At 43.1% G+C, this 26612-nt stretch overlaps 1 protein-coding gene across 2 annotated transcripts in view; it reads right to left on the reverse strand.

Annotated features, from left to right (window-relative positions):
* The window catches only part of RCHY1 (ring finger and CHY zinc finger domain containing 1), a 269821-nt gene that overhangs the window by 223667 nt on the left and 19542 nt on the right, over window positions 1-26612 (reverse strand). For both annotated transcript variants that reach the window (XR_011282170.1, XM_069630570.1), the window contains exon 2: window positions 16382-16501. Coding sequence is in view for 1 of the 2 variants with exons in the window: in XM_069630570.1 (XP_069486671.1) it covers window positions 16382-16501 (120 nt within the window). In the remaining variant the exon portion in view is untranslated. The remainder of the gene's footprint in view (window positions 1-16381; window positions 16502-26612) is intronic.

Genomic DNA, 26612 nt, shown 5'->3' on the forward strand with positions numbered 1-26612 from the left:
ACAGAGGTTAGGATGACCCCTTTAAGGGATGCCCAAAGGACCAGTGCCAAGGGCAGCCAGTTTTACTGTTAAGAGCACAAAGGGTTCCCCCCCCCCAATGATACGCTAAGGAGGTCTGAGTGGTAGCAAGATCCAAACTATCTGCAGTCCCCAGAGTCACAGAATGGCACAAGCAGACCCCAGGTAAATTATACCGGTGGTGGACAGTACCTTGAAGTGAAGTTGCTGCTGTAGGACAGTTCCAACGGTAAGGCTCCAGCAGACCGGGTCTCCTGTTCTTCGGCCCTGGTGACGGGTATTTTGGTGGATCCTGCAACAGCACTCGCACAGGGTGATGCCCAGCGACGGATCTTCAAGGTGGTGGCTGGTTGGTGCCTTCTGCAGGCTCGGTGGACTGACTGTTGTCGCAGCGGTAAACTCTACTCCATTTCTTGGTCCTCACCTCTGGTGAGAGGACTCTCTGGAGCCAATTCAAGTTGTTGCCAGCTAGGAAGGAAACCCTCGGAGTTGGAGGCAAACCTGCACTTTCGGAGACGTTGCACCGACATGCAGCACAAGTCCAAGTATTGGAGGTTTGCCGGCCTGGGAGTCGCAGCTCTTCTGGAGATGGTGCAAATTGTAGGTGGTCTCAAGACTGATTAGGCGCACCAGTCTATGGGAGGAAGCCATCTTATTCAGATCTTCCCTGTCGATTGGAGTGACGAGGTCCGGACAGCAGCTGCGACTCAACAGCCTATGGCAGTCATTGGAAGTGCTGCCGACGTCCTTTGTCCTACTCTTCAGAATCTTCTTGTCCCAGTGGTCGACTGAGTTCCTGCTCCAGAACCTCAGGGATTTGTCCAGATGAGAGCAGGAACACTGGCTGAGTCCACCAATCATATCCCATGTACCATTCATACTTGGGTGTGGTTGTCTAATGAGGACAGCCAGCCTCCTAGTTTGAACTGGTTACAGCCAGGCACACTGCAGGCCAAGACGCAGGAGAGTTTTAGGTAGACCTCCCCTACTTCCTGTCCTGCCAGGCACTTCGGGAACCTTTGCAGGATTTCCATGAGAAGCCTTCAAAGGACAAAAGGACAAAGGAACAAAGGAACCCTCTCCCACCCAGAATGGTAGAAGAGTCCATAAAGGACAAGCCACTTTGTTCAGGGCTTAAAAATGTAAGGCCACCCTTTTTGGTATATGATGTGCCTCATCAGGACTGCACATGCAGCATGTGGTAAAAAAAAATGTTTTAGAAGTTGTGCAAATGTTACACTGCTACCATCCTGAACAGATGGGCTGGTCACAGTAATGAAAGGTTACTGGAGAAGCGTGAAAAGGGATATGCTGTACCGCCAGAGCACTCCACATAGTGTGGTTTGTAGTGACCGCGCAAGAGAAAACATAGAAAGGATAAAAGGTATTCCCCTGCCCTGGTGACTGGAGAGTTAGTCAGGGAAAGAAAAGAAATGAAGGATAAGCTCTAGGAGCTTCTGACAACGCTGTAGAAAAGGTGCTGTGTGTTACTTCACTAAAATGTAGACGCCTAAAAATTAGAGGAAAGCATACGTCTGATAAGACATCCCAAAAAGGGGCCAGAAAGGTTCCTTACACCACAGTAAAAGGAGGGTTGAGTGTGGAAAAAGGTTCCCACTCACCCAGAAGAATTAGTTAAAAAAATCTAGCTGTCCCTGGCCACCAGGGGGCGCACGGATGAGTTCTTCCTCCATGTGATCTGTATCCCTGAAGTCCGTCCGCTTCCAGACCCCCCCCACCCACGGGAGAAAAGTGACCCAGTGCTGTGGCAAGGTCCCCCCACCACACAGATGAAAACCTAGAAAGAATTGGCCACGGGAAACTATGAAACTCGTTTTGTAAACTAAAAGACGTCAGGAGCTGTCCCCGCACAAAATCGAAACCGGAACTCCGACATAATACAAATTGTGGACGAACCACTGAGGCTCGCAGCCGAATGGAGAAACCATCTCACTGAATACCAGAGACCTGGGCTTACCCCTTGCCCATCATCAACGTGCGTGAAGAGAAGTGACTCTCAGACTGATGAAGACGGGTGCAAGGCAATAGAGAGTAGTGCGCTCCTATCCACTCCGGAGGAACGCCCTGGCACGGCTCCTGGCCCAGCGCCGCCGATCCTGCACCGAGCAATCTGTGGATTGACCCAGGGTTGATGGTGCCGGAGCCCCGCTGTTCCCAGAAGACAGAAAATGCTTGTGTTCCACCACCCCCACCGGCGGAAAGAGAAACCCCTATGAGGCCCAGGGACCCCAGTGATCTTGAACTACAAGCCGCCCGGAGACCATGCGATGATGCATGAAGATTGAAGAGCCGAAGGACAATGCCGAGCCGCGGGGGCAGCACGGCCGACAGGACAGCAATCCACAGTACAAACAGTGAATGATCGCCGCCGACCCTCGCCTGCCTTTATGTAGCACCAAAACCTGGGAAAATAACAGCCCATAGAGACCCTAATTACAAAAGGTGAGTGGTGACACGCGGACCGATGAGGCTACCAGGGAAAAAGGGAGAAACACCCTCAGCAGCCCACGGTCTTAAATAAATAAAAATCCATAACATAAAACTAAAAGCCATGCACTGTCAACCCCACGGGGACCCCCGTCATATAAAGTGCGCTCTGCCATGCCGTTCAGCGAGGCCGCTGGAGCAAAGAAGAATCACACCCCCAACTGTAGACAGACTCGAACCGTGGCATTAGGAACCCTGTACTGAGAACCCAATGAGCAGAAGAACCTGAGAAACAAGCAACCTGCGCGGCTCAGCTGGTCCGGAACCGCATACCTTCGGTGAAAGAGGAACCCCACACCCAGAGAACCACACAACCACTGGAGCAACGGTTTCCGGAATACAGACGGTCTGGTCACACCTCCACAAGCAAGTCGTCAGTGACCAGCCCTGGTCACCACTTGATTTCAATTTCGCCTGGCTGACCCAGAACTGGCTTACTTTACAGAGACCACCATTAATCAGACCGGAGGCCCTGTGCTGGCAGACAGAGCCACCCACAGGAAAAAAGACGCCTCTAAATTGTTCCAACGCACAGGAAACACCTGGCGCTGCAAAGTGAGAGTTGCCCATTGTGCCTGCACCACACGTTCCGTCCCCATGACTTTTCGATGCCGGCAAACGACTTTCAGAAGTGCAAAACAAAATGTCTAATCCAAAGACCCCTCCATCCCAAGGAGTCACGAGACCATATCTCCTGTAACGCTGAGGAATTCCCTCGTCCCCCAGCAGCACGAGAACAAGTGGTGGGGGGACTACAGCAAAAAGGAACACAACGGTAATCCTGCACTGTCTGTGAAGTGGAGGTTGCGCAAAGTAAATCGAAGAAACCTGTATACTGTTAACCAGCCCTCGGCTCCACATAGATGCTTTGAACACCTAATCACTCCTGAAATCATTCTGGGTCATGCTAGGTGTTGCGTACAATTATCTTATATAGATCTATCTACCCATAAACCCAACATATATGCTACTGCTGAATCCTTTTTGTCTGCGATTTGTTGCGAGAATGCCAAAGACCATAATATATTGGTAGCATATGAATAGCTGGTTAATGCTTTGTTAGCCATCTTCACTAAACCAGCGAGAAAGATCTGCAGCAGGCTGTGATCAAGAAGGGTTGGTTTGATGAAGATTTTAATATTAAAGTACCTAAAAAGCTCACTAATAAAATCAATAAACAGCAATTCAGGAGCCTGAGAAATCAGTAAAATTATGTTATCCAGGCAAAGAAAGACCGATTCGCCAAAAACAAATGGGATAATTTATTGTCTGCCTGTTGTGCGGGCGTCTCTGTGGCTTTTTCTGAACTGGTTGCGGGAAAGGCCTTAAATGCACCAGATACTGTACAATGTCTGATAACCCTGGATACATGGCACTCCGACTTAAGTGAATTATATAGGCAGTGCTACAGATAAGACTTAAGTGGCAGTATTTTACTCACTATTTTGTAAAGTTGGGGGTACAATTATTTTGGGGGGATTTTTTAGAGTACACATGTATGTCCACTTCCTAATTTATAAGTGAATACAAATGTTTTAACTGGAATCTGAAATGTTTTTGTAATAATAATTATTTTGTTGCTCCTAGTTATTTATACACATTAAAAAGGCACATGTTTAGTTCTGATCAGGCAGTAATATTTTAATTTCAATTTTTTTAAATATACATTTAGCCACACCTGGCTTTACATATTACACACATATAAGTCACATCGAATACATCCATTAATCACAAGATACACAGTATAAAATGGGTAATCAAACATATAAAATGCCTAAGGACAGATTTTTTAAAATCATTAAAATTAGCCCATAAAATTTCATCATGTGGTAAATCAAATTAATGTCATTACCTTCTAGTAAGCATTGCCATATCCTTTCAATTTCATCTAGAATTGCTAGAATTGTTATAACGCTTCAAATATTGGTATCTCAACTTCCTTAAACTTTCACAATCACATAGCAAATGTTTTGCAGTTTCTATGTTTGCACAACCACATAGACTACATGGTATTGTAAGTTTAGCACCAACATTTTCCATAGTATCACATTTATTATATTTAAAAAGCATATGGGTCCTATAATACTAGCATGTGGATATGCATATTGATATTTGGTTTTGTTAGTGTCTAGTGTCCAATATTCAAGAAACATACCACTAGTGGATTTAGAAGCTAAATTGACCTTATCTCTTTCGTTAGCATAGTTAAAAATCGTTTCTTTGAAAAGACGCTTAACATTGGCGTGTGACTGGTACAGCCAACTAGTGGCGTTCTCTTTTGCCCATTTCAGATAAAGCAGATAGAGAGTAAATAGTTTTAAATTGTGGAAATGATCTCCCTCATTAAACATCCTCATCAAGTCGACCACAAATGTATTATTATTTAAAGTGCATAGTTTCACAAATAACATGGCAGTTTTATATTCTAAAATATCACTAGCATATCTAAAATTGCATTCTAGTAACCTATATTCACATGATACAGCATTTGGAAGTCTAAAAAGCCATCTTAAAATTTTTCCTTCAAACATACGAATTTCCTGACAAAACTTTTTCCCCTATATCTCGGCAGCATATAATTTTAGTTGAGTATAGTAGTAAAACAGTATTAACAGAAAAACCACCCTGTCTGCCAATAAAGCCACTAAGTGCCCCTGTTATTTTTAGGCATTTCAATTTAATCTCTTGCCAGTGTTGCTTCCAAGTTAATTTATCATCCATAATCACCCCTAGGTATTTATAGCAATCTACACACTCGATTTGTGTTTTCTCTATAAACCATTTGTACTTGTTTGATCGAGAGTGCTTTATCTTACCTAAAAAGGCCATCACCTTGGTTTAACTGATGTTTATCTCCAGCCCATTTCCTTTCGCAAACTGTAACAAACTATTAAGCCGGTTTTGTAAACCATGGGGGGTATAATCTAGCAAAATCAGATCATCAGCGTATCCTAACCAACACAGCTGTAGCTTAACAATCTTAATCGCATCAACAATTGCTACATTCATCTCATTCAAACAATCAGCCAGATAGAGATTAAACAGCGTCGCAGCAAGCGTACAACCCCGTTTTACACCTCGATGGGTAGGTATAGCTTCTGATAATCTACCTTCACCATCAATGCAGATTCGGACAGACGTATCTGTATATAGCAGTTGAATCATATGAAGAAGGCCGGCAGGTATCCCCCACTTTCTTAGCTTACACCACAGTTTTTCTCTCATTATTGTATCAAATGCTGCAGTGAAGTCTATGATAACTGCATATACTGGTAATTTCCAAACTTCCCAGGAGTATTCCACGGCAGATAACAGAATAATATTATGTATGGTAGATGATTGGGATCTAAAGCCAGCTTGGTTATTTGGTAGGATATGATTTTCAGTTATCTACTCATTCAATTCATTAAGCAGAACCTTTGCAAATATTTTGGCAGGTATATCTAGCATGGCAAGCATTTTACAGTTTCTAGGTTCACTACACTCTCCTTTCTTATGTATGGGGAGGATAATGCTTTCATGCCACGTCTCAGGGATGGTACCAGATTTACCTATCTAGCGGTAGAGAATGAATAGTGCTTTGGCCCATGTCTCAGGGGTTAGTTGCAGAAGCGCATTGCAGGTCCTGTCGTGGCCTGTTGCCCTAGAAGTATGTAGTTGTTCTATCATTTTCTTTAAACTATTTACTGTGTACTTGCCATCCCATTCAGCCTGCACTACTTCATTCATCTTCTCACATACCACAAGCAAACCCAGAGTAGATTTTACATGTGTAATCCATTTATTTTCTGGAACACTATTTATGGGTAAACATCTCTTCTTTGAGCCATTAATTGCTGCCCACATTCCCCGATGATTGTTAGTCTGCGCACATACAGCAATTGAGCGCCATGTTTCTTCTTCTTTACGTTTGCGATTCTGGCGTAGCCAAGTCACAATGTTTTTTCTTCACACTATCATCTGGGCGGATTCATTCTTTTCAGAATGTACTATCTCTTTAATAGATTGCCTAAGTCGCTGCTTTGCCTTATGTATTTCCCAATCAAATACCTTATTTTTATTATGTGAAAGGTTCCATCTTTCACTAGTGCTGACATATTTCCGTTTATGAGCAGTTACTATTTTAATTTTATTAACAATTTGTTCAAATTTGATTATGATATCATTAGAGCATTCTTTAGCTACATTAGAATTCTTCAGCCCATGTTGTGCTATCTCATTTGCTTTTACCAATTTAGCTGGATTCCATATTATCCGATTTGCCGCAGCATTAATTTCTATATTGCCATTCAAATTATATAATGTCTCTGCTCTAGGAGATTTCATCAGCAGATAGAGTGGAAGATGGTAACTTTCTTCTCTAACACCTACTGCCATATCTATGACTACGGTTTTAGCACTCTAATTTACGAGCATGTAATCAATTGTTGATACACTACCATACCCCACCTGCGTGGCACTGCGACCATCATCACTTATGCAATTTCCATTGAGCATTCTCATATGATATTTTAAGAACACATTAGCCCACAGTCTGCCATTACTATTAGAGAATCCATATTCAATAGGTCCAGATCTTTTCTCGTCTGTTACTAGATTATCCGGTAGCAAAATCTTGGCATTGAAATCACCCACTAGTAATATGGGTATTTCATTGTCAACTTCATCTAGAATTTCGGATACAGTAGCAACATTTGTTTTATTATTTATTCCATTGGGTGGATTGTATATGTTAATTACTAATATATAAGGAAATTCGTATTAACTTTTACTGCTAGTAACAGCTCAGTTGACCACTTGGTATTTTCTCCAGTCCAAGGGTGTTTAATAGACGTTAACAGACCACCTTTAGGGCGGCCTCTTTCCCCTTTAGTGGCCAAACTTTGGGTGGTATGTCATCCGTCAATTTCACAAAGTTTATATAGCCACTTTCTTGGAGTGCAATTACACAAAATAAGTCTAAGTTCTCTAACAGCCCTCCTTCCTCGGTGTAGTGAAGGTTACCACGGGTGTTCCATGACAGAATTACATCCATCGCCTCAGGAACATTGTTGGAAATGTGCTTTAAAAGGCAGTAACCCTGTCTTCCCAACTTCGCTACTTTCTTGTTGATTTATCTTTTTTGGCTATTCCTGGTTTGCTGATTGTTAGGGCCGTCACTATCCCCATATTTGATTAAGGGTTCAACAAGGGTATTTGGCAAAGCTTTTATTACTTCAGGTTCTATGGTTTTCTGCCGATTAATGGAAATTGGTATCCTCTGGTTTTTTAGTTTCCGCATTGAGGTTTCTTGACATTTATATCCCAGTTTATCAAATAGGACGCGATAATCAAGTATGTATTCTAGGATAACATTATCAGTACACCACACATTAGTGATGGCCTGCATTGGAGTAATTGCTGATCAACTATTTTGAAATTCTTGGAAGTCACCATCCGCAGTGGAACAATGGTTGCACAGAGGTCTAAAATTGGCGTCTATTGAGAATCTCTACCTTGTTAGTTTCTTCTTTGGCCTGAAATTGCAATGCTCTAATAAAATTCACTGGGTCTCTCTTATAGGTGGGAACATTATCATCTTGCTTAGCTGTCTCTTGAAAGTGTACTAAATTTAGTTGCCAAGTTATCTTCTTTATTGTTTCTTGTTGCCAATTTAGGACTACTATTAGTACTCAGATTCATATTCTTAACTATCATGGGTTCTACAAATAGTTTCTGAATATCTTTCAGCACTTTATTAGATATGCCACCTTCCTTATCTATCTTGGCTTTAGTTGCTTTCTTCTTTTTGGCAACTATTAACCATTTATCTAATGTTGGTGACATATTAGTAATGGGGGAGGAAACTATTGGAGATTTCTTTGTGTGTTTTACTACTTTTTTCACATTAGCTTTTACATTCATTTTCTCGGTTTGCATATGAATTGACACTTTATGTACTCCTTCATAGTTTGGTTCCTTACTTATACGTGTGGGTTTTAGAAGTGGTATATTTTCAGACTCAATATTCAATTTGCAATCCTCACTTATTTCAGCATTAGTCACTTCACTCACAATGCAGCTATTCTTACTTTAACGTTCAATTCCGCATCTATACATAGCCGCTTGGCATACTTTATTCTTCTTCTGTTTCTTCACTTTTGTATTTTTCCTATTTTTTCTTCCAGTTCCTTTTTGTTTTATCGTTTCAGAGATTGTGTAGCTGGGTTCAAAGGGGCTAGTACACAAGTTTTATCTTGTATCACTGGCTTATCAAATATAGCAGAGAGACTAGTAACTGGTAGTGTCACATCAGTATTAACTCCGACCTCTAAGTGATTTCCTTCCTCTGTTTATACTTTTATGTAGTAAAACAGAGTGAACATCTAACTTTCGTTCAATGTTATCACACTTTTCTACTAGATCGGTTAATACTTTCTCTAGCGCCTCAAACAGTTTCTCTGTATTCATCGCCACAATGCTTACATTATTAGAGGCAGGAGTATTAACAACAGGTGATCTATTACTGTTAGACAGCAAGGCTGGTAAACGATCCAGTAGTTCTTCATTGTCAACTGGTTCCTCTGAGCATATTAATATTCCTGTTATATGGTCAACAGTAATCCTGATCTCCTACTATCTTTGGTATGCCTAGAAGACATATGGCCTGCTTTATTTGATGTATCAGACGAATCTATGACATATCCTGTGTTTATCGTGTTGGTAGACAGATTATCGGATTCATTAGTTTCAAGCACATCCAACTGACAAGTATCGGCGTTAGTTAACGGAGTTTTCAACATCTCTGAGTAAGTATTCCGCCTAGCATCATGATATGCATTTAAGTTAAATAGATTTTGTCCCTCCCATATTGTAAGCGCACAACATTCATTTGTTGAAGCAATAGGACTTGTTTTTACATCGCTAGTATAGTCGGAATCTTGCAAAACTACAGATAGCAGTTTTGTGTCAATACAGGGAAGTTTCAACATTAAGTCATCTACTAACTCAGTTCGACTATTTTCTTTATCAGGGGTCGTCATCTGAAGAGAGGGAGTGTAGTCATTATTCTCAATTTTATTAAAGATGGATGTCATTTTAGCAAGTTTCCTTCTGGTAACAGCCCGGGTTTGTAGTTTACACGTTCTGCTTGGTCTTTTTGCGGTGTCAGTAACCAAGACATAGGTTTTTACTTTCATATTGTTTTCACTTTCTCCCCAAGCTTTAGCGCTAGACCGTAATTTCATAAATTTAACAGTGATATTCCTTTATTGCTTATCACTTATTTAAATTAGCAAATCATACCACACAGGTATACAGTGATGTCTAGTCGCCTTACCATGGGTTATTTTTTTTTTTAGTAGACTTTCCAACTCTAACACACTCCACGCTGCTCGCGAATCAGCGAACAGCAAACAGCCATTTCAGAAGCTACTTCCAGAAAGCGAGCGCGCCAGAAAGCGCACGCACCCTGCTTAAAATGGTGACGGTTTCACAAGGGGGTAGGGTTTCCACTCGCCGACTCTAAAATATAAATAAAACTATCAGCATAAGTCCAGTATATGCATATAATGCATATAATTGCAAGTAGCTGCAATAAGTAGCACCAGAGTAATACAAAAGTCAATATAGTCGCTGTAGATGAAGCGCCGTACCGTTTCTCATAATCCTCTTTAGCTCTCTGCAGCGTGGCGTCCCAGCAAACAGCCACTTCAGAAGCGCACGCCAGGCAGTAATAACCGTAGTTGCTTCCTGTGGTTTACATGCACTTCTGGTCCAAACATATCCATATAGCTGTGTGAGTGAAAGCAGGGTCACAAGGTGCTGCATGTCTGTTTCCTATTTTTTTTGCTGGGAGTATTTTTACTCCCTATTTTTATTTTTGGGGGCTATTTGCCTATTTTAGGGGGTAAAAGTGCCTGATACACCCTTTATCTGTACAGCTGTAGATATATCAGAATGAAGGCACTTACTAGTGCATAGGAATCCCCAACAGGGTAATGGTGAGGGAGGTGGAGGATGCCATCAGGGACTTGGATGCCGGCAAGGGTCCCACTGACCTCTACAAGGACGAGATAGCAACTGAGCCCCTACCCTTTGTTGCATTTTTAATTCAGTCATCGCAACTGGTGTGACTCCCCAATACTGGCGTGAGACAGAAATCGTGCCCATTTACAAAAAAAGTGACAGGACCCAACCAGGTAATTATAGACCAATGTCTATGCTAGCAAAATATATGCCACAGTATTATTGCTTGTTCATATGCAAAAGTGGGCTAGTAACTGTGATGCCATCAGCCATTTACAAGCAAGTTTTTCAGTGGAGTGTAGTACAGTAGATATAGTTTGAGACTTGCCAAGTAAATTATTTGCCAAGTATTTTACCTTTCGTCGAGTTAAAGTTTACACAGTATTTGTTGACTTACTGATGGCCTTTCGACTGTGGCCAAAAAAGATCAATATGGGACAGACTCTTGGAAAAAGGTATTCCTGGGAATTTGCTGGCTAATATTAGATCCTTACATACTAACAATAAGGCTGCAATTAGGTGGAGTTTGGGAGGAGAGCTCACTGAACCTTTGGAGGTAGAGGGGGGACGGGTTTTGTCAGGGCTGTGTGTTGGCCCCCATCCTGTTTTGCCACTACATCAACAAGATCATTGTTCAGCCACTGGTGCAGTGTCATGACCCCCCTCAACCCCCCAGCCTCCCTAAATTGGGATCCCAGCAGGTTTCCTGCGTTGCAAGGTAATTTTGCCTATTACACCTCTGGGCCTTAGGCATATTTTAGCCATCTTTACTAACACATGCAAGTAGATATGTCTCGTGCTCAACAAGGAAAACACTAAAACTAAGCTGTTCAGGAATCGGTATGCAAAACATCCTAAGCTAAATATTGAAGTAGCTGGTCATGTTTCGGAGGTGTCTTCATGTGACTACATGGGGATAGGATTCTCTGAGAACCTCAGTTGGTCTTACCATTTGAAAACTACAACATACATGGATAAATACTGTGGAGGCATTAGGAGATTTATTAGCACCCATGGAAGAAGAGCTGTTTTGCCTGTGCTACACTTCTGCAGCCCTGTATGGAAGAAAACTATGGGGCCACATGAAAGTCCAGTCACTTAGGGTCTCTGAAAATAATTTTGTCAGAGCACTGCCAATGCAACCTTCTGGAGCGTCCATGGCAAGTCTAAAACGGGAGTGTAATTTACACCCCATTGCTGCAGTTACGGGTATAAAACTGGTGCTGTGTTGAGCACGCATCTGGACTAATCCTAATTTAAGTATCGATCTTCTCTGAACATTTTGATGTGTATAAATGGCTCACATTTGCTCCCATGGCGCAGGTTTGTGCACCTACAGTGAGAGATTGCATCTGGTAAATCTGTGGAGCTGTCCAGAGGCTATGAATGTTAGTGCCAAGGAACTAGTTAAAACAGAAAGCCCGAGTCCAGGCATAGCCTAATGTAGCTAGATTGTATGAAACTTTGCACTCGTTCCCTATCTTTAAGAATGAAGCCAGTAGCATGCTTTGAAGATTACCTGGACGTTATCAGCCCAGGGTATGCATGTTCCCTTTTTATTCAACTGCGCCCTAATACCCTGAAAGTTGGTTTGTATACCACCTAATGAAAACCTTCTAATGATCCTAGGTGCCCGGTGTCTGCTGCTGCAGCAGAAACAGTCACCCATCTGTTAATTGGTTGTGTTGGTTTTACATTAGGGCCATTCGTTTGGCACTGGACATCTGTAAGAAAACCAGTGATTTAATTGCCGTTTTTGTTTCGTTTCAAAATATTTACATTTGGTGTGGCTGAGAAGATGAAAGTGGGTGTAACTTGGGGGATGTGTGCTTATACCACATAACATTTTGTATCAACTGTTTCTTTTTTACTTGTGCTCATCAATTCAACCATGATGGGTCAGAGTTGATATATAGTTGTTTTACTGTGCTGTGCCGCTTTTATTATTGTTTAGTTTTAAAACAATCCAGAGCCTGAGGTGTGACATGGTTATTATATGCCTTATGTTGTTCATACGGTTTTAAATGTATGCGTTCAAATTGGATGTCATTTTAACTGACACTGTTACAAGACCGTTATTATATTATTCTGGATACTAGAATGTCATTTTATATTTTATTGTTTTATGAATGTAAATCGAATAAAGCTATGTTACAACAGAAACTTGTGTAGGCGTCACATTTCCCAAAACCAAACAATTGCGATATGGTTATATGCAAGGACGCCACCAATGGAGCACTGAGGCAAGGAAAAGTTATCAGTAGCATGCCCAAGAAAAGGCTGATAAAATCGGCACTGAGTAAGCATACCAACGAAAAAGTACATTGGTAAAAAGCAGGGCATTGTAAAGTAGAAATAAGTATTTGGAAGGCCCCAAGTCTTGAATACTTTGGGAGTCAAGAAGGTTGAAGGGAATGATCTGGGAATGATCTGACTGTCTTTTTAAGCGAATAGGTATTCTAGGTTTAAAATTAACCATGGGAAGAGGAATAACTACTTTGATTTCATTTGATTTCTAGGATGTTAAGCAGGATTGTATGCAGTACTCTCTGGAGACTGCACCAGGCTTGTCCTCTTGGCAATAGTTAACCCAACCTTTGGTATACGCATGTACTGCACAAGTTGGTAGAGCAGCCGGGCTCATCTCAAGAGGGGTCAGTCAATGTGGGCTGTAGGGTTATCAGAGATTCACAGTGACAAGTATCCAAATAAACACTTACACTCAAGGTTTCTTGATTAAACAATTATTTATTAATTTAACAGTCAGTTGAATAAGCCTTCTTTAGAAGGGAGCAAAATATGTAACACAATAATATACTTCCAAAATATGCACTCTCAGTTTCAATAAATCAATAGATACCCATTTGGGATGGCACACAGATAATTTCTACAACCCTAGGTGACTTAAATAACTAGGACACTGTGGACATTGATATATCACTGGCACATTTAGAGTAATACTGAGCTTAGTGTCAAAAGCAAAAGATGAGGGAATAAAACAATGGTTAACAAATATTATTAAGCAGGTAAGTCGTTTTTGAACCCCCAATGCAAAGTAAATTAACCCTTTCCCAGCTACACAGGTTATAGGACCAAGTCAGAGGATAGAAGTCTTTCAGTGAGCCAGGACAGCCAATGTTAATTGAAGAAAAGTCTAGGTGAGCTGAAGCACTCCTTGCAGTTGAGTAAAATGTATTGCACAATGTTTTGGAAGTCTTTGTAGAAAATGAAATCACTGTAGAGCCACAAGCTGGGAGGCTTGTGAGGGGGAAAGCTGCAAGCAACTCTGCAAAAGCAACCATGACAAGTCTCAACTGAGAGCTAGCAAAGCTACACAACAAAAAAGTAAACAACCCCTTAGTTTTACAGTACCTTTGGTTTGAAGAAATTGGTTCCAGCTGGCTTCTGTTCCAGTGTAGATCTGCAGATCCTGTTGTTCCTGGGCCTCAGTCATAGAGACAAGAGGCAGGACGTCTGGGGACTCCTGCACTACAAACTGTAGGTCGGCGGCAGCAATGGGCAAACTTCAGTGCGGTTTCAGCTCCTCACGACACTCTTCCTCATGACATTCGCAAATAGCACTACCGCGGTTCTCGGATACCTTTATGGACTTTCCGTGTATCTGGGGTCCAGCACTCTGTTGAAGTGGCTCAGGCTCGTCAGTCCTGCTTCATGGGAGTCCGGAGGATCTTCCTGTAGCTCTGGTCCAACTTAAAAATCGAGACACTCGATTCTGGTTTTCCTCTCCCTGGCAATCGGTTCCTGCAGCAGCAATGGAAGTACAGCCAGCTCTGAGGGGATGTCCAGACGAGTCCGCTTTGGGGTCGATTGGTCCTATCAACCCAAGGGGAGAAGTCGTCCGTTGCATGGCTTCTCTAGCCGAGGCAAATTCGGAACTTCAGCAATGCAGCAGGGCTTCACCGGGCAAACCAACGGTCCAGGAGTTGCAGCAAGTTCTTCTTCGGATTCCTTCGTCCAGTGGTCGACTCTGCCTTCCAAGCCAAAAGCATCGCCTTTTATGCAGGTTTCTCCCATTAATTCGCAGCCTAGCTCTCAACCATCCAGCAGGGTGGCTGTCCTGCAAGGACAGCCAGCCAGCCAATTACCTTTTGGTGCATTCCTGTAACCAAGGGGATTAAGCACACAGTTTCAGGCGCCTCCCTCGCTTCCTGCCTTGCCAGGCATGCTGGAGACAGAGGCGGGCTTCACCAGTGAATACCGCCAAAGACAAAACGAACAAAGGGACCAAACCTGGTTTGGCGCGCAGAGTAAATCTCAAGAAGGACCTTTCCAACATGAAATGGCGAAAAAAGAAGACCGGGCCATTTTGACAAAATGGGCACCCATGGGTGCTTTACTGCAGCTGCAATTGCAGCCCACGGTAGAAACACACAATGGTAGGAAAAAGGACACCATTGCCACCAGCCATTTATTGTAGAAAGGGTAACAAAATGTTACATGAGAAACTAGACAAAGTAACCCCTCCAGCACCCTATTGTAAGATAGTGTGTGCTGGGTCTTGAAAGTTACAAAATGTGAGTAAAGTCAATTTCACTTCACTTCTCTTGGAAACGGTAGTTTCACCAAGAGAAGGTATTTAAACCTTTGGGAAATCTAAGAGACTTCCCTGTGCCACTGCACTAAAGGTGCTGTGTGTCACAACACAATGTAAAGATGATGCCTATGGAGTTTGTCAGACTCCAAAGTCAAAAGAAACACAGTGTTCAAATAAAACCAAAACACCTGGGTGAGAGAGAAAAAGGGCTCACTCACTCCAAGGTTAAAATGAAAAAGTCTCAAAGTCCAGCAAAAGAGCTGGGAGTCTTCAAGGAGGGGGAGGGTGGGGGAGGAGGGGGCGCAATTAAACACTAAAATGAAAATTCTCCCCAACATAGGATAACAGTGTCTTATGCCAAACATCTGTATTGCTTGAAAGAAAAATATACAATCTAAGAATCTACTTGTGCAGAGCCAACCAACAGTAGAGAATTGGTTTGCACTGGAAGAACATTGTTGTCTAATATTTCATCACCACGCAAGAGATTAATGTGAATTTCCTGTCAGGTGCTTATGTAGCTCCATTATGTGAAGATATGTACATCAATGGTGTGCTATAAAGCCCATTAGAATCAAGGCAGAAGCCCTCATTACATGTTTGGTGGAATCTCTGCAGTAAATCTGCAGAGATACCACTAAACGGATTTACAGTTACAGCCATTTGATCCGGCGGAATTACCGCTGGATTACAAGTGGCGGTATGGCAGTGTTAGTCGGGATTTCTACAGAATTAGCACCAATGAGCATTAAGGTGGCCAAAGCCATAGTTTGGAGGTGCAATAATGCAGCAGTAATGCAGCGGTACCGCCGTTTGAGCCGCACTGCCGAACTCATAATGAGGGCCAGTGATGGCTCCTTTTTCATAACTGAAATCTGCAATGAAGTTTCAAAGGAATGGATGCATTGAATATTTTAATTGATCTATTCAAGTAATCTCTATTAATCATTCTGAAAGTATTGTCTAGGCAATTCCAGGTTTCATGATTCAGATATTCTTTATAGTTAAAGTATTAACTATTCATCAAGAGGTTGAGTTACTTTGCTTAAATATTTTTATATTTCTTTTATGGTGCAGTTTGGGTGTGACTTTGATGGATTTAAAATAGCAGCCCAAATGAAAACTTTGTCCAACAAATAAGTATGTGAAAAAAAGCCTGACCATTCATGTTTTTTAAATTCAACTGCCAAGAAGAAAGAGGATTCCCTCCGTCACTCCCATTTCTAATCTGCCCATCAAGACCCAACTGTACTACCAAACAACAGCTAAGAAAATCAACAAGGTCCCACTCACCTGTTGAATCTGCTTGCATTTGGCACACTGCACTTCTTTTACTTTAAAGCGATCCAACTGATGATCTTCATTATTGTCATGGCACAGGCGGCAGATATAGAATTTACCACAACATGGGGCCTGGAAGACAAGATTGTGGAAACAGTTCAGTGGAGGGTTACAAGGGAGCAAACAAAAATAGTTATCCCCTGAATTTATGTGAGCATCAGATACAGTAGTATCTGGAAAACAATAGGCTCAACCTTAAGTGCAGTAAATAATGAATGCATAGAAGTGGTCCTCATGGTTGTGAGGTTAGGAAAGATGCATAAGGACAAGAATAACAATCGCCAAAATGCCATGCTTCTGTAAAGGCCCCTCAGACACTCAGTTACTGCCCTAAACTTCCGTTCCCGGCCAAACCCCTTGAAAAAAGTGACACACCAATGCTACTCATATCTTGAAGACAACAACCTTCTAGGCAGTAACCAGACTAGCTTTGGCCTGTACATGGGACAAATATGTAATTTCCATTGTGGATAACATGCTCATATTTGCTGCCAACAGTCGAGTCAGCGCTCTGTACTCCTTGATTTGTTGAGTGCTTTTTTGTATTCATTTTTATTAAACATTTACTAATGCCAGCAATGAATAAAAAAACAACACATTCCAATGATTAAATGTCATGCCACTTTAACACAAGCCCATCAACCTTGCCACACTGCCATTAAGTACCGAGATACACCCAGCCCTTTACCGCCATCCTCCGATCTCTCACAGCAATTAGCAAAGACAAGGAATAGCATATAAACACAAAGCACATCATCCAAACATTGTACAATATAAAGCAATTTTGTCAAGGAGAGAAAGGGCTCCTCAATACCATTTTTTGAAGCAGCACGAAGAGAATTCCAGTCCAGGGAGTCTAAAGCATTTTCAGCATCCATAACCATTCTACACTATTGGGGGATCAAATAGCATAGCAACACATCAAAACACTTCATCCAAACATTGAATTTGATCACTCAAACACATCAAATTAGCTTTGTCACGTTAGGTCATAAGCAAACACATGCCTTTGTAAGCAGGATTTAAACAATGGCAAAATAATCTTTGGAGGCATGAAGTGAAGGGCCGGAAGGATAGCTCAGGGGCAATGAGTTTGTCTTGGAAGCAAGAAAATGCAGAGCAACATAGGTTTGAATTCTGGTCTCTGGAATTCAGTGAGTTATAACTGATTACAGCAAACGTGACTATCTTGCTTGATGTTACATCAAATTATTTATTTGATCCAATAGTTCTATAATGGAGAGGATATAGACCTCCATCTGATGGCCACTTGTCGCTTAGCCATTAGTAAGACTATGGCAAAACAATCACCACTTTCCAATGTGGAAATCGCGGATATAGTTCGATACACACAACAAGGGTACCAATGGTATGACCTTCCCCCACAAACTGACGGTTTGACAAAGACCAGTAGCCAGCCACCGTCCCACAGTTCCATGCCCTGTGTGTAAATCTGTGTTGTCCCCTTTACAACTGGGACACGCCCTCAGGGACGTGTGAACAAATGTATGTACTTTCATAGGTCTATAACAAACGGTTGCCAGCAGGATGGAATCGCAATGCCAAGCCAGGCAGAAAGACAGTCCAGCAGGACCAACATTGGAAGAACTCCACACCAACCAGTAATCCAGACGCACCACACCAATCATTGAACAAGACGTATTAGCCTTCATAAAGACCCTGAAAGGTCGAAACACGTGTCAGCTGACCACCTAAATCACCCTAAACAAAATATTTAAACAATTTAATTCAAACTAAGATGTAAAGAATTAGAATCATTCTTTCAAACGCAAGATATCCGGGAACACACAAGTACTAATATTATTAGAAGTTGCATTAGTGTTTTAGGGACAGCAGCATTGTACATTTTGGGTACTTTAATAGGATTTTGGGTACTTTGTTTAATAGGAAGATATCATTAGCATTGGCAGAACTATCAGTAATATTTACATTTCTTTCCCCCCCCTTTTACATGTCTACCCCATATAAAACTACATCCTAAATATATACCTAATCCAAACATATAAAGTGCGAATAATCCAGCTACACAATGCATAAAACAGGTATTCGTGGAAGACAAAACTGTTATGATGTTATGAGAGAATTTTACAGGGACGAGAACATAACCGCTTTATCAACTGAGTGGTTAGAGCCGTGTGCCTCCATTGCGGGACAAGAAAAATATAAAGGCAAGGAAGAGAGAGAGCGAGGGAGGAAAAGAGAGAAAAAGCAAGAGCGAGAGAGAGAGAGAGCGCGAGAGAGATAATTTGTTATGTAAACAAGATCTCCTAGGAAAAGCTGGAGGTGAGGGGGGACGTCTGTTGATCAGGTGCAGCGCTGGTACATTCTTCCAACCAAGGTAGCGCTATCTGTTGAGAGATGCATTTTATTGCTGTGGTCAAGGCAAAAGGGTAACTTTTAAATTCATCTCCTAGAAATGGACGCAGCCCTGTGAGCATCCAATGCTGTTCCAATTGGAGATACAGGTGTGTGCATTTGCTGCCCGGTCACCACTTCATGGGGTGACAAATAGTGATCCTTACAGGGCTGTGTGTGCATACTAAACAAGGCAAGACGCAATCAATGTGGTGCAGAGCTTTGACAGTTTGCTTTTCAAAAGGCTGTTTAATCGTTCTACTACTCCGTTGGTCGGAGGGTGGTAAATTTTGCACATCCGATGCTTTATGCCAAGTAATGCTGGTATTTCCTTAAACAGCTCATTGAAAAAGTGAGGGTCGTTATCAGACCTTATTATATTGCAAACTCCCCAACGATGGTTAACCTCTCGGATAAAAAGTTTTGCAGCACACTTAATGTCTGGGTGTGCACAAGGACTTGTCTCCACCCATCAGGATAAGGGACACCACTACTGTCATTTAACGAGATCCATTACATCTCTCCCATGTCTGTGTAATCAATGTGCAACTCGCAGAAACGGCACAGTTGGGCAGGGTATCTCGAATAGTGCTTAATGCAAGGCCAATGCTATAGGTTGGCACGTAGTACAGCGAATAACCATTTTAGTCAATATCTCCAGCAGATTGGGGACAACCAGTCCTCCTGTATATCTGTGGCAATATGTTGTTTTGATACATGGTATGGGTGGTGCAAATGGTCGAATGCGATCAGCAGCAACTCGTGTGGCATGGCAAGTTTGCCCGTTGTTTCCTGTCGCCACAATAAATCTGTAGGGGACTGCTTACACCCTCTTTTGCCACAGATCTATCTCCTCTTGTGGCGCATGACCCTGCAACTATTTTCGCAATTGACCACTAATTGTACGATTCAGGCAATTGAGTTTGTCAATTTGCCATCACTGTATACTCTGGGACAGAATGCACAGAGAGGTATGCTGCTTGTTTGGCTTCTGCATCCACAGCAGCGTTACCGACTGAGACCACGTCTGTGTCATTAGTATGGGCGGTGCATTTCACCACTGCAGTCAGGGAGGGCTAGGATAGTGCTTCGATCAGCTTGTCCAATAAGGCTGCATGCTGTACTGCGGACCCATCAGCTCTCTCAAGCCCCCTCCTCTTCCAACTTTCGAGTCCAGCGTGCACCACAGTGGTGACGTAGGCAGAGTCGGAATAGATGGTTACACAGCATCCCTTGGATGCTTGAAGCGCCTAAATAAGCGCTATAAGCTCTGCCGCTTGGGCTTAATAGTGCATGGGAAATCATTTTTGCACTAGTACCTCATACACCCCGTTCAATAGTGCAGACCACGGCGTACCAGTGTGCCTCAGGCCAGTCCCCTGGCAATAGTTGCTGCCCTATGAATTATCAGTTCTCCACCCCCACCATCAAGCGGGTTGTCTTTTGCCTTTGGTATGCCATCCTACACCTCCCCTTCATGTGTCACACAGTCATGTCTTGCACGCCATCCTCCTCCCCTTCAGGCGTCACACAGTCATATCTTGCACGCCATCCTCCTCCCCTTCAGGCGTCACACAATCATATCTTGCACGGTCTTCGGCAGTGCACGTTTTGGTTAAAGTGGCAGGATTTAACATTTTGTATCACACTATGTGGATATTTGGGCTGGACAGAATCACCTCATATGCAGATGCTCTCCGTGTGGTCAGAATTGATTTGGATCGCTCAAGGATGGCAAATACAGCGTGCTCCACATACAGTATAACGCAACACCCCATGACAATTGTGGAGCTTTCTCAACTGCAAACACAGCGGCAGCAGGCGCCTGTTCACATGAGAACTGGCACTGCATCACGGAATCTAGCACTACACTGTAGTAGGCCAATGGCTTGTGGCCCAGCATGCTTTTCTGTGCGAGTACTGCAGTCATCAGCTGACCATTGGAATGGGAAAACTAGTAAAATGTGTAGTCAGGAGTTACCAACACTGGGGCAGAGCATATTACTTCCTTTAGGTCATAGAAACTCGTCAGCACGTTTATATTTTTTCCTGCCTTTTGTCCTTCTTTGAGCCCTTGTAGCAGGGGCCTAGAGTATGCTGCATAATCTACAATCCAAGCTCGGCATTAATTGCAGAGCCAAAGGAGCTTCTGCATTTCCTTAACAGTGGCCAATGCAGCGCACTCGATATGATTTTCTTAACATGGACAGATGTCAATTGGCCCAGGTAAAGCACTTCTTGGAGGCAATATTGCATCTTAGCTTTGTTGACCTTGTAGCCTTTGTATGCCAACAGCTGCAGGAGAGTGGCGAGTCCTTCCGGCACTGCTGTTCATTGTCACTACACACTAGCAGCCTTGTGTGTTCGAACCGCTATCTGACATGCATGAACGCGGGGCGATACTGCCAGTCTGGGTGCAGGGGTATGGAAAATAAGGTATTCTTCAAAGCCACTACTGTAAAATGCATTGCTTGTTTGGGGATGCTGCACAGAATTGTCGCCGGGTTAGGAACTACAGCAAATTCTGCCTGTACAGTGTCATTTAGGGGCCAGAGTTCCTGTATCATTCTCTTATTTTTTAATCGGGTAAATCCCTGTGTTACATGGAGAGTTCAAGGGCACAATAGTTGCCCGATTCAGGATCACAGCAATAGTGTCTCGTATGTCCTCCTCTGCTTCTTTTCACAGTGGGTATCATTTTGCTCAGGTCAGCACCGCACCAGGTTTTAGTTTTATTCGCATGGGGGCCACCCCCTGCTGGAGCCCCACATCGTGGACACTGGTTGCCCACAACCTCTCTGGGGCCTGCTCTAGATCTTTCTTTACAAGGGAATGTGGAGTTGCAAGGACCATCAACGCGCACTGCAGCTTACAATAATGCACCATGATCTCATAGGGGATAGAGATCGCCAACACAATTTCTCCGTATTCAGCTCAATTCTCAAACAATTCTGCATCTTTCACCTCTTTTAGGGAGACGGTGGGCTCAATGCCAGACAATACAGACACCACTCACACCTATTTGAACAGTTCCCACTACGACAATCCTTTTTGCAGACACCACCAACCCTTGCAGATCCAATGATAAAATTGTGCCTGCCACAAGCTCAAGGGTCACAAAGGACCTAAAGATAAAAATCGGATGGTACCCTCTAGCATGCCTTACCAATCTGAGGCACTGCGTCAAGCAAAGCTGCGATTCCTTACACAAACATGGCACGGTCAACGGCAGGGTTCGAAATTGAGATGCGATGAGCAGGAGCAAAAACCAGCTCCTCATTGTCAGAACTTGTAGACAGGAGATACCGCAGGCGAACCAGGAGCTACCAGAAATGCTCCTTTAACTTTTTGTCAATTATGTATGAATGGACCAATGTTTATTAGATGTGTTCCAATTCTTTTTTATTAACATTCCCAAATACTCAAAGCTTATGTCACATTTACATGTTTGGAAGGCACCAGTTGGCTCTATGAGACAAAAGTAGCTCCTGTTAGCGGTTGGTTTCAAGCTAACCAGGCTCGCCTATGCTAGAAACAGAAGCTAAATCTCTCCCAGCTCCCCTTAATTTCAAACATTGTAACAGGGATGCAGCGAACCACCGCCTCTACACCCATCGCATGTATAATCATCATTGCCCTCATGGCGCACATACCCGGGGTAGCACACACTAATCCTTGATCTGTAAAAGAAATGGTAACATTCAACTTGCTGAGGAGGTCACGCCCCAGCAAGTTTACTGGGAAGGATTCGGAGTATAGTAAGGGTGCCTGCACCACTTTGCCTCCCATCTTGATAGCTACATCTTCTGTATACAGAACCGCTGCTACAGCCCCAGAGAATCCCTGCATGTCGTGCGCTCACCCGATAATTGGACATTTCCTTCTCTGATGCATGATTTAGTGGCACCTGTGTAGACCATAAAGATGAATTGTTTATTTCCCATCTCAGCACCCACCAAGGGTTTCTCGTCAGGGTGGGTAGTTGTGGACAGGACCGGGCACGCAAGAGCTCTCTGTGGGCTGTCCTAATCTGGATAGGCGTTTGTTCTCAGAAGGTGAAAGGGTTACCCCCATGACACTCACCCCCCTGTACGGAGCCACTTCCAATGAGGACAGCATTGCCTCCGGGCACGGGGCACCGTACGACTGGTTCATTGGTGTAGTTTGGTTTCGGGTGCCGGACGGGGCCTGCTGTTGCATATGTGGGGGTCACAGTGGCAACTGTGTTTACACCTGGTATATTTCGTATGAGATGGAAGTGGCTTCTTGCGGCGCAGGAAAGTGCGGCTGTCGTCAGTGCCCCAGATAAGATTTTGAGGTGGTAGTATTTTACTGCCCATTTTTAAACTTTGAGAGTAAATGTAATTTCAAGAGTGTAAAAATGACTTTTTTCCTTTGCAAGAGAGTACAATGTGTGTGACATCCAGCCGACATGTGCAAAAACTGTAGGGAAATCATTACTGTGCAGCAGCTTTCTGCTTTGTGACAGAACACACCTTTCATTATTTCTCCAAGGTCTGGCCATTTGATCTCTCCTGTATATATTTAAAATGATGAAAAGACAAAAAACCTAGCCAATTACATAGTAAAGCAAACATGAATTGTATTGTGTGTTTTGAGGTTCGATAGCAGAATTGTCTTTTTATGTTTAACGAAAGTCCTAATTTCCTGGAGCTATTACTACCTAATGTTATGCCAATGTTATGATACAACATTGCAAAGAGGCAAGGACTCCACGCTAAATTATATATCTATTCTCATGGTCAAATAGCTATTTATATAGCGCTTTTTGCAAAGCGATGTACATAGAATACATTTATCACAATTATCACCAAAACTAAGTTGGTACTCCGTTTTATCGACCTCGACAGGATAAAAGGCTGAGTTGGCCTTGCCGGGATTCGAACCTGCAACCTACAGATCACACATAGATTGCAGCAACAAGCTCTCAACCGGCTGAGCTATCTGATTGACTAACATCCTTCAGAGGTCAGTAAACGGAGTATCGACTGAGGTATAATAATCACAGTGACTAGATGGCGGACGAACCATGTATGAAGCACTACATAAAGTTAAATACCTATCTGGATTATCCCAGGCACAGGTTTTGCTGAGTTTCTATTTCAATTGCAAATGTAACTTTCATTTGTTTGTTTTTGAACAGCGCTTGCACGTCCTGGAGAGTCAGGTTTTGGATGTTTTATTGTAGAGGCTAGAACACCTGCGATTGGTGTAATGACAATCACTCACCCTTGAGCAAAGAATGCGCTGCCACTGACCATTTATAGTAATGTAACCCATTGACTGCAAGGTTGAATGGATGTAAACTAGACTGTGCATACTCTATCATTTCACACACTGTTTTTATAATTAGAGTGTAAATTCAATTAAATAATTGTAAAAAACTACTGCCTCCACATGATTATGCACACATCACATGAACTCTATTTTTATTTTATTTATTTATAATTTGTTTGCATTTTTAAAGCGCTCACCCAGCCCGGAGGCATCGAGGCACTGTTACAGGAATAGGTCTCTTAATTGTGTATTTATAACGCGCTCAATACCCAGAGGTTTCTAAGCGTGGACCCGGGGATCGAACCTGGGTTGCTTCGTGTCATCTTGTTTCCAAGGCAAGCACGTTTCCGCTGAGCTATCCTCCCGGGACAATACAATTGGGCAATACTGGTTTGCTTTCAGTGGAAAAAAAAGCATAATTTGTTATAAAAGATGAATTTTGAATTGCAACTTAGTTTTCCATCTTATTAGTTATACAATCCTAAAATGCTGGGAAAATAAATATGCAAAGTGCTTCTGTTTGCTCCACAAGCATCAACACGGCAGAAACTGAATGGAAAGAAATCATATCTTTTATCACAGTGTCCAGTTTCTTTCTTGAAAGCCTTCAGAGAAATACATTCTGTTTCAGAGGCTTTTATCCATTGCTTGCAATTACATCCATGTAGATAAAAATCAAAAGAAGCGTTCCGATTTCTGTCAAGTAACCTGACCTTTGCACAGCCTTCTGCTCTAAACTTGTGTGTAAATGTACACAGGAAAATAATAAAGCTGTTGTATTTACAAGATTTTCATGCGTAAAAAGGCCGGGTACGCACCTTATCTGGAGGCCTGGCTGTTGTTGAATGGACCATCAGGGAGATATGGATTGTATCCCACTCACATTCTACTTCTACATTCCCTTACAAAGTGCCCCCACTTCCTGCAGCTCCAGCACTGGCTGGGTCCTGTTCCCCTGCCACGGCCCCATCCCTCCAAATACACCCGACCCACTCTGCCTCCTTGGAATCCTCCTCTTCCCCGCTGCTGACCTCCTTGATGCCACTCATATTGGGGCTGAGGTCCACCGCTCCATTGCCCCTGCCCTCCTACTTGCCAAAGTACTGCTATTCTCACCTCTGCTCGCGCCGCTACCTGCTCTGCTGCCTCTGAGGAACTGTACCTACCACCCCTTCAACTGCTATTTTTGCCAACTTTTTCTGTACCAGTTTTGCTTCCTCTGCCAGCAGCTTCTGTGCCTTTTCCTTCTCTCTGTCTTTTATCCATTTACAGTGATGTATGATTATAGTCTGTATATCGGCCCACCCCTTCGCTTCAATACCCACCATCTTCTCAATTGCCTTCTGCACCTCCTTGGGCAATCCCCTTTTAATAACAAAGAAGAACTGATCAGTCTCACTGGTCTGCTGCCTCTGCTCTCTACATCTCCTGCACTTTCAAATTGTACTGAGCGGGGCCTTCATCGCCCCCCCCCCCATGGTATACTGAATTATGGACTGCAAGTCTGGTGTGTCGGAATATGCCCGCCACAGCGTGTCCCACTCTTGTGCTCCGATATTGTTGAAGGGTACCCCATTGTGCGCATCATCATCTAGCTTCACTGCTGGATACCCAGCCTTAAACCACACGTCCACAGCCTGATCTCCCACAATTGCAATAAGCAGGTTCTTATTGTCCCACACAGCTAAAGGGATCCCAGCTGTCCAATTTTCAAACGCATACATCCACTTCCCAGCCCCTGCAGTGAGGGGAGGGAGCGCTTTGATCAGGTTGTTTTTGTCCATTTGGGCCCAGGGGACATAATGCACCCTTGCAGGGCCTTTATGTAATAACGGCAACTGTGTGCCCAGCCGTCACTTCGCTTTCCTTCCGTCACTTCCCTTTTTCCTAGCCACTGCTACCCACCCAAATCTATTTCGCAGCCGCAGACCCCATAAACTCTCTACTCTTGGTTTAATTTCTGGCGCCTCCTGCGCTTCCTCCTCATCCTCTAACTCGTCCATAGTCTCCCATTCTCCTTCCCGCAGGTCTCTATTTGCATCCCTGTCAGACCTCACTGTCCCATAACCTACACTTTCCGCTCCTCGATCGCCACTATTCGCCTTCTCAACATGCACATCCTTTATTGCAGTGCTCAGAAGCCTCATGTGGCATGGGGAAGGCAGCCACTACCTGATCCTGACCCTCTGGGTGGTATCATGTGGGAGGATAACACGAGAGGGAACTCATGCCAGGGGAAATTGGTGACCTCTTTATCTCACGATTCCCATGTACTTCCAAGGCATAAATTAGTTTTCAAAAATTGATTAGCAAAGTCAGCTAATGAAATGTTTTTTGATTAGCAAACAGACCCATTTGATAAACAATATTAGTAGAAAATTGCTAATGTCACAAGATGTTATTTGCACCCAAGACATGAAATGAGCAACAATACAGCAGTTAGGAGTACCGCTGAAATAAGACATTAGTGAGAGGAGTCAGGTCTTGCCAATTCATTAATTTTCAGCTA

This window comes from Ambystoma mexicanum, chromosome 6q (assembly GCF_040938575.1).
Source record: "Ambystoma mexicanum isolate Mex_15411 chromosome 6q, UKY_AmexF1_1, whole genome shotgun sequence".
In the NCBI taxonomy this organism is placed as follows: domain Eukaryota; kingdom Metazoa; phylum Chordata; class Amphibia; order Caudata; family Ambystomatidae; genus Ambystoma; species Ambystoma mexicanum.